Source organism: Scatophagus argus, chromosome 11 (assembly GCF_020382885.2).
Source record: "Scatophagus argus isolate fScaArg1 chromosome 11, fScaArg1.pri, whole genome shotgun sequence".
Lineage (NCBI taxonomy): Eukaryota > Metazoa > Chordata > Actinopteri > Scatophagidae > Scatophagus > Scatophagus argus.
Window position 1 is genome coordinate 18875683 of NC_058503.1, and position 8119 is coordinate 18883801.

Genomic DNA, 8119 nt, shown 5'->3' on the forward strand with positions numbered 1-8119 from the left:
TTAAATAATGCCATTGCATAATTTAAAAAAAAAGCAAAAAAACAAAAAAAACAGCGTCACCATCGAAGAAGAAGTACTTTCCTGTGCGACACCGACGTCACATCCGCTTTCTCGATGTCCAAGTGAGCGTTGTAGAGCAATGGCGGCGTGCCGGGGATCTTCGTCGAAATGGTTTTTCACCCGGGAGCAACTCGAAAACACGCCGTCCCACCGATGTGGAGTAGAACCAGACCGGGAGCTTTCCTACCGGCAGCAAGCGGCGAATCTGATCCAAGACATGGGTCAGAGACTCAACGTGTATCCTTTGTAAACAAACTTGTACCTCGACCAAACTGGAAATAGACATGGCGCTAACCGTTGCAGCGGGCCCGTTACCCGTTAGCTGATTTTAAACTGACCCGTGTCGTTATGGAGCACGATTCGTGATTTTTCGATTTCTATGTTTAGTTTTTGTGTTTTGTATCACAATACGGTGATAATACGTAATTCCTAATCTTGAGTCTCAATGTTATAGTTTCTTGGTTAGCCATACGCTAATATAGCTAACAAAGTAGCTAACCGAGGGTTAACGTCTAAAAGGCCATTCGGCGAGTTTGGAGCTCTCGCTAGCCCTTGACCACTTGAATAAAATGTCTTTAGCTTTTGGCCCTATCTTGGTTGATTGAATAACGCCACGTTGTATTAGAATATGTAAACGTAAGTATAAAGTTGTTATTTGACATATTCTTGATCTTTTGATCCAACTAACATTATTAGCAATCGCAGTTAACATAAAGCTAACTCAAGTCATCTAGCTTCCTATAAGTAACAGTTTCAGTATTGTTGGCTCAACTGTTAGCCTTACTTTTATCTGGCTGTCTTTAATCGTTTTGGAAACCTTTTAATGTGTTGCCGCACGGCGCACTTCTTTGCTTGATGTATTAGCATAGAGCTAAACTGTTCGCTCTTGTCCTTGGCAGCGTGATGTGCACCGTTAAATTAAAAATTTCCCTTGACCCGTCTTCCAGCTCTCAATTAACAATAAACACAGCCATTGTTTACATGCATAGATTTTATATGCACCATTCTTTCACCAAATTCCACAGGAATGTGAGTATTTTTTTTTGTCACATAGTGCTGGTATAGATCTACAATCTGTCTCACATGTTGGCTAGATTGTTACAGAAATTACACTGTAAAGTTAGTACAGGTATATATTTAAATGTGTTGATGTTTTGTGCAGATAATATCTCCAACCACCTTATTCTTGGCCGCAAAAGTGGAAGAACAACCTCGTAAACTCGAACATGTGATCAAGGTTGCACATGCTTGCCTGAATTCCCAAGAGCCGCCTCTAGACACAAAAAGCAATGTAAGTAAGGAAGCTCTGCATGTTGTATGGTTGAAAGTTTTTTGTCCCTGTCTGAATCTGCTTTTTCAGTTGTCTCAGTGGTCATGGTTTCACCATGTATACCTGGCTGTGCCAAAATCCCTTTGCCATCTACAAAAGGCCTTTAACTACCCAGGTCTACTGTTACACCCAGCAGGGCTAACATTAGCAGTAAATTGAGCCTCTTTGGAGTTTTTGGCCATTTGAACTGAGTTGTTAGCGGGATACACAGATTAATAGACTCATTACAATTGTGTTGTAATGACTGTCTATCAAACTTCAGGCATACCTCCAGCAAGCTCAAGAGCTGGTGATACTTGAATCCATAGTGCTGCAGACCCTGGGTAAGTAGTGGTGACTGGAATGGATGACTTGAGAGAGAGAGATGGCATTTTTTTATCATAATCATTACCTTTGGCTTATTGTTGTCCCTAAGGGAGTAATGCTATTAATCACTGTTTAATTTATTCATCTCGGCCTGTTGAGTAAAATGTTTTACCAGCTGCTGTATGGGTATCTTGTCATGTACATGTTTTCAATAAATCATGTAAAGGTGACATGTCATTCTTTCATTGCTGATATTATTCAAGAAAAATGGTATTGATAAGGCTTTGGGACATTTTCAAAGGAATATTTGGTTAATTTTATTTAGTTTCATTGCTTTGCCACATTTTATTTAATGGCTGCCTCAATTTCTGCTCCTTTACTAGTTACATTCAATACTGCAGAATGTCTCATCCTCCAAAGTGAAAGTGGTTTTTGATTGGACCTAAGTTGTCTATATGTGAATTCCCCATCAAGTTCCATTCATCATATTTAAAATATAGATACCTACTAGAGCCAGAATTGACATGTCACCTCCCAACTGTGTCTGTGTTGATCTCACCTGTCATGTATTTTGTTCCAGGCTTTGAAATTACTATTGATCACCCACACACTGATGTGGTGAAATGTTCCCAGCTAGTGCGAGGTAGAGGCTTCCTTCTTTGCTCTTTGTGCCCTCTGCTCTTGTTTGTCCCACCTCAGATATGGGTGGGGAGGGGGGTGAAAACCTTGCTGATTTAATGGTTACATGAACACTCCTTGCTCTTTTGATGACCTTTTCAGTTCGTTGTATGACATAGCACATTTACTGACGCTTTTTGGGCTAAGTCCAAGACTGAATTTAATTATTTTTCTTTTGGGAATTTGCCATTTCATACTATAATTCAAAAATTGACCAAATTACTTTGGCAGTGGCATTATGATCACGGAGCTAGAACTGAGAAAAGACAATTGTCTAATTTTGTCTTTTTACCTACAACTGTTTTTTGTGGGGTTCTGAAATGAATTTGCAGAAAATGTAAGAGAATTAATAATATCGGCCTTTTCCACAGCAGACATCTGGGAAAAGCACAAAGTGTCACTGATAACATTAACAACGGGTCTGTTCTTATTCAAATGTCCCCGTTAGGCGTGTCATTGATAACAAATTTAAATTATATGCAATATTTTTTGGACTGCATTTAAACTTTAGAGCACTAATCATGTTCTTGTGTGAAAAAAGTTATTAAGATTTATTAATATTTTTATAAAATCCCTTGTAAATTAATCAAATTGATGTGCAGTGCAATGAGCAGTTAGCATCAGTTGTTTTTAGTCTTGGCCTAGGCTTAAACAGTGCATTAAAAATTGAATTGAACTAAAAATGGGTATTAATTCAGTTCCTGACCTAATGATGATTTTTCAGCTTGCAGAAATTGTAATCCCTTTTCCCCATCTCTGTTTTTTTCTCTTTTTCTGTCTCTCTCTCTTACAGCAAGCAAGGATCTGGCACAGACTTCCTATTTCATGGCTACCAACAGGTTGTTATCCTGCCCCTACTTTGTTGCACTTTGACTGCACACCATAGCTTCCTGTAATGCAGGGTACCCTATCAGTGTCCAACGGGCCCTACTTGCGCTGGTGGTTGTTGGAATGCTTACCTCCTCCCTTCAGCTTCCCTCCTTTGCTCAAAGGGAGCGGGACAGGGTGGCTCGTAGCGTTACCGGCCCCAGTCGCGGTGCGGTGTATTGTACAAGGGACCACGTGTTGGCACAGATGGGTTGAATGCAAGATGTGAAGTGTAGTGGTGCGCTTGAAACCCACATGTTTGTTCGGTTGCGAAAAAGTGCATAAGTCTAAAAGAAAGACACTTTGGTAGCCTGAATAGCAGCTAAAGATTTCACAGATGTAAACATTTCTCATAGAAGTCATTCCGGTAAGTACCGCAGATTCATTTTTTAATTTTACTTTTTTATATCCATTTTGTTCAAAATGCATTATTTCATCAAATATTTTTCACCTTTTGCAGTATTTGCTTGTCTTTAAATGCACATTTTTATCGCAGTTCTGCCACATTTTTCATCAATGTAGCTCATGTAAAAGATGAGACAAGACAAACTTGTGACCCATTAAGGACTTGCAGAATATGCAGTGCTTACAGCTATTTGAGTTTTCCTCATACTGATCAAAAAGCATTCAGTGTTTATGATTTATTCTAAAGAAAGGAGAAAGTGTTCATCTTGACACTTGTAGTCTCAAAATTGGGTCCTTAAAGGGTTTGTTTATGGTAGAGTAGTGGCGTACAGGAATTGGTTTTAATGTAATTAACTTTGTCAACTTCAACTACTTCAGATCTGTTGACAATGTCTGGATACTGACTGCGAATGATATTTGAAGTTTTGCACTGAACTGGCATTAATTAAGACACTAAAAGCTAAAGCCAATGACTGTTCTTAAAGTAGCTTGATAATTAGAAATTGGTTTATTTTAATGTAGACAAGAAGGTGTTTTAGATGTGCAAATAAATCTGAGCTGGGGTTTTAAATGTTGTCATTGAGCAAATGCATTAAAGTTGAGGCTATGGCTGATAGCGTGGTTTACAGCCCCTGTAATCTGACAGACCAGACTCCAGACATTGTACTTGTCTCACAGTATGAGGTTACCATCCAGCTCTCTAAATGGCTTTTAATATGCAGTTGTGAAATTCCAATGTGAAGATATGAATAGTTGGGACTTAGACCACATTCACACGGTGACTCTTTTCCCTTGGAGTTCATGCTCAGGGTGCAAAGCTCAAATGCTTGCATAATGTTGCACTGTGTTCTAGGTTGTGAATTGTCTAAACACCGGGAATCTGACAAATTGGTATCATTTCACCGAAATGATAACAATTTGTCAGATTCCCTAAATTAACGGTTTGCATCCTCGAACGCAGCAGTAAGACATTATTCCAGCATTTGCTGTTCTGACCTGACATGACTTCAGGGTAAAATGGCTGTTGTGTTAATGTGGTCTATGGTGTTAGTAAAGTGATGTTGAATTTACGTACTCTACCTTCATAGTATTATTAATGGCTTAAGTGTCTGATAAATGATTGGGGGAACCAATTTTAATCAGAAACGAAGCCTTCAGTGGTTTATGTTTATTTCTGTATTTCACCTGTTAATACTTGGATGGTAGCCATTAATCTGTTTTTATTTGTCAATTCTTTTCTGATATTTTGTCGTACTGTCCAATTGTGACTTCATTCTTGCAATTCTGTTGTTGCGGAGCAATGCAACATTTGTTAAATAACGAGTTTACCCTTGAGCTATAGATCAGAGTAGCTATGATAATTATTTTAGGAAGGCTCTCAGTATTGAGGCCATACTTACTCTTCAGGTCCCATTACACTTATCCGTTTTCTACACAGTCCAAAGAAAGCGAGGCAAGAGCAGAGTGTGGAAGGAGCAGTCTTATATCAGTTAGCTGTATGGCGATGCAACAGTCACGTGGGAGGCCTCAGGCTGCAGTGTTTCACAATCGACAGGCTACACGTGGCCCCTCCCCACTTCCCTTTTTTTTTGTTATGATGCTCCAACATTTAAACTGACCATGAAACATTATTGTCACATTACACAAATCAGTGATTATCTGTAAGCACAGTGGGAAAGTGTGTCCTTACGTTCAAGTATCATAAAGAGATTTCGCCTGTACTGAGACTTGTTGTTTAATGTTTCAGCACAGTCAAATAATACATTAATTTTTGCATCAAGTTCCTACAGTAGATTAAAGCTGTCTGCTCCTTTTTGTGTGTTTTTTCTCTCTCTTTTTCCACATGTGGAACCATTTGTGACGAACACCTGGCCTGAATCAACTCGCTCACACACACACACACACACACACACACACACACACACACACACACACACACACACACACACACACTCACTCCTACCCTCACACGTGAAATATTCACTCTTTCTTACACATTCTCCTCACAATCATTTGTGCATACCCTCACACACTACGCAGCCTACACCTCACTACCTTTTGCCTCCAATACAAGCCCACAGTGATCGCTTGTGTCTGCATCCACCTGGCATGTAAGTGGTCCAACTGGGAGATCCCAGTTTCCACCGACGGAAAACACTGGTGGGAGTATGTGGACAACTCTGTGACCCTGGAGCTGCTCGATGGTGAGATGGAATTAATGTGTTTTACTTTTCCATATTGTATTACAGTGATGCTAATATTCATGCAATCTGTTTGTAGAGTTGACCCATGAGTTTCTACAGATTCTAGAGAAGACGCCCAGCCGGTTAAAGAGGATACGTAACTGGAGGGTAGGCTGCATGTTTGGTTTCATGCAGTAGTGGAAAGATATGTTTGCCCTGTAACTTCAGTTTTGATATATGAGCAGAGAATTTTTCTTCGCAGACAGTCGACAAAACATCAGCATAAACACTTGCATCACATCTGCATGTCATCTTTTAAACTAGCAAGAAGTTTAATTATCAAAACAATTTAAACGTCTGTAGTGTAGGAACTATAAATTTAGCCTCCAGATTGATAAACCACCTCATGGCAATATTGGTGGCAGTGTTAAAATCACAAATAGTAACAGAAGTGAAATCCTGTTATTTGTCTCACTGCCTCTGTTAAACCCCCCTCAGAGAGCTTAAAACAAGCCAAAATAAGGCTCTAAACAGCATCACATGTCTTTCTACCCTTTAGGCAACACAAGCTGCCAAAAAGCCCAAGACTGAGAGCTCCCAGGTGGCAGACAACTCCTTTGCCGGGCCTTCCATTCTCCAGGGGCAAAGTGATTCTGCACTTCCTGGACTCTCCACCTCCAACACAAGCTTTTCCAAAGCAGGCACCACCTTCACCGCACCCTTGACTTTGGACAGCTTGGCTGGCACATACAACCCAGCTAGCCACAGCGAATGGCCCCAGGGCAACCCGAGCCTAGCAGGGTACTCTTCCACCTGTCTGAAACAGGAACCCCTCAGCATCCCTCACCCAGAGCCCACACTGTCTTTGCAGACTTCCACTTCCTCTTTGCTTCAGCATGCAACTGTATACAGGACTGACAAAACATTAGATTTCAGCCCTGTCAAACAGGAACAAAAAGGAGCTGGTGGGAGCGTTGTGGCCAAGCATCAGCCACCACCTCAGTCTGCCTACCTTCCACCAGCTCAGCCTCCTCCACCTCAACCTGCTCCAGCTCAGAAGCTGTCTCTGGACAAATACAGAGAGAAACATGCTGCAGAGCTGGCTGTCTCTGGCCAGAAACGTAGTCAGGAACAGCATGGAATAATGGACTGTGATCTGAAGGGGGATATGTCGTCCTCCTCTTCTACCTATGCACCATCCTTTATAAGCCAAGTAGACCATAGAAAACTTTTGCAGCCCCACCCAACATCCCACAGTGGTGGTGGCAGCACCACTGCCTCCCCAATGAAAATAAAAGTCCCCTCCTCGTCAACATCAGGGCAAGATAGACGACATCACAGTGACAAACGGGACAAAGGCTCACTTAAACTCCGCCTGGCTGTTCCTGGGTCTGGTGGAAGCTCCCAGCTGGATAAAAGTGGACAATCAAGCAAAGATGAGCTTAAGATGAAGATAAAAGTTTCATCATCAGAGCGCCACAGCTCATCGGACGAAGGCGTGGCAGCCAACAACAACAAGAGTAAACATTCCAGCCCACTGGTGAGCAAAGAGAAACAACATCGTGCTGATCACAACCTCCATCGCCACCACAAGCACAGTCACCCTCATCCACACACACACAGTGGGAATGGACGTGGAGGCCTGGAGGTCCCAGGAGGCCTGCTACGGGGTCCTCCAGGACTGGTCAGCATGGAAGGGACTACTCTTGCTCCTCCCGGATCAACCTCTTTGTCTTCATCCTCATCACGCAAGAGAGTGTACCCTGAGGCCAGCCACAACCACCACCCTTCCTCCTCATTCTCCACTTCTTGCTCTAAAGTGAGCAAAATCTCCAAGGGTGGCACTGGTGCTGCAGGTACTACATCTATTTCTTTCCCCCCTTTTCCTCCTTGCTCCTCTCCTGTACTGCAGTGTGTCTCATCTGGCTTGCAGCTCTATGGCTAACCTCCCTCCCCCCTCCTCTTCCTCCCCTTCCTCCTCCTCCTCCTCCTCCTTATTCTTATTTCTCCTCCTCCACTCCTGTCACACCCAGGTGGGCTGCGGACCTCTCAGCAGCACCCTCCTAGTGAATCGCCACATGAAGTGGGAGAGCAGAGACACTGAATCCACCACTCTGCAGCCATGGCCAGCAAATGGAAATGGCAACAGACTACCCACAGACTTGGAAGCCTATGCTCACCCCCCTGTTAAGTGCCCTAGGAAAATAACTCTTTATGTGATGATAAACCCTTTACTGAAAGGCAGAAAAATGCATCTGCTAAAAAAACAAAACAAACAAGATAGTATTGT

The 8119-nt window shown here is 42.2% G+C and overlaps 1 protein-coding gene across 3 annotated transcripts; it reads left to right on the forward strand.

Moving 5' to 3' along the window:
• Nucleotides 1-69: 69 nt before the first annotated feature.
• ccnt2a (cyclin T2a) lies at nt 70-8101 on the forward strand. Of its 3 annotated transcripts, XM_046403426.1 has the most exons (10): nt 72-297; nt 1008-1089; nt 1223-1351; nt 1653-1713; nt 2277-2339; nt 3168-3213; nt 5687-5850; nt 5927-5997; nt 6389-7685; nt 7863-8101. In XM_046403426.1, the coding sequence occupies exons 1-10, from the start codon at nt 140-142 to the stop codon at nt 7931-7933; spliced, it is 2142 nt and encodes a 713-aa protein (XP_046259382.1). In that variant the 5' UTR covers nt 72-139; the 3' UTR covers nt 7934-8101. The 3 variants fall into 3 exon arrangements, 2 of the variants coding, with proteins under 2 accessions (XP_046259381.1, XP_046259382.1); XM_046403425.1 differs by lacking the exon at nt 7863-8101 and having other exon boundaries at nt 70-297; nt 6389-7843; XR_006844643.1 differs by lacking the exons at nt 5927-5997; nt 6389-7685; nt 7863-8101 and having other exon boundaries at nt 70-297; nt 3168-3608; nt 5687-5824.
• Nucleotides 8102-8119: the final 18 nt, after the last annotated feature.

Bases quoted from the DNA above. Each gene is read 5' to 3' on its own strand.
- ccnt2a (XM_046403425.1), top strand. From the start codon at position 140: ATGGCGGCGTGCCGGGGATCTTCGTCGAAATGGTTTTTCACCCGGGAG. The intron at 298-1,007 runs GTATCCTTTGTA...CCCGTCTTCCAG, and splicing joins ATGGGTCAGAGACTCAACGT to CTCTCAATTAACAATAAACA. The intron at 5,998-6,388 runs GTAGGCTGCATG...TCTACCCTTTAG, and splicing joins AGAGGATACGTAACTGGAGG to GCAACACAAGCTGCCAAAAA.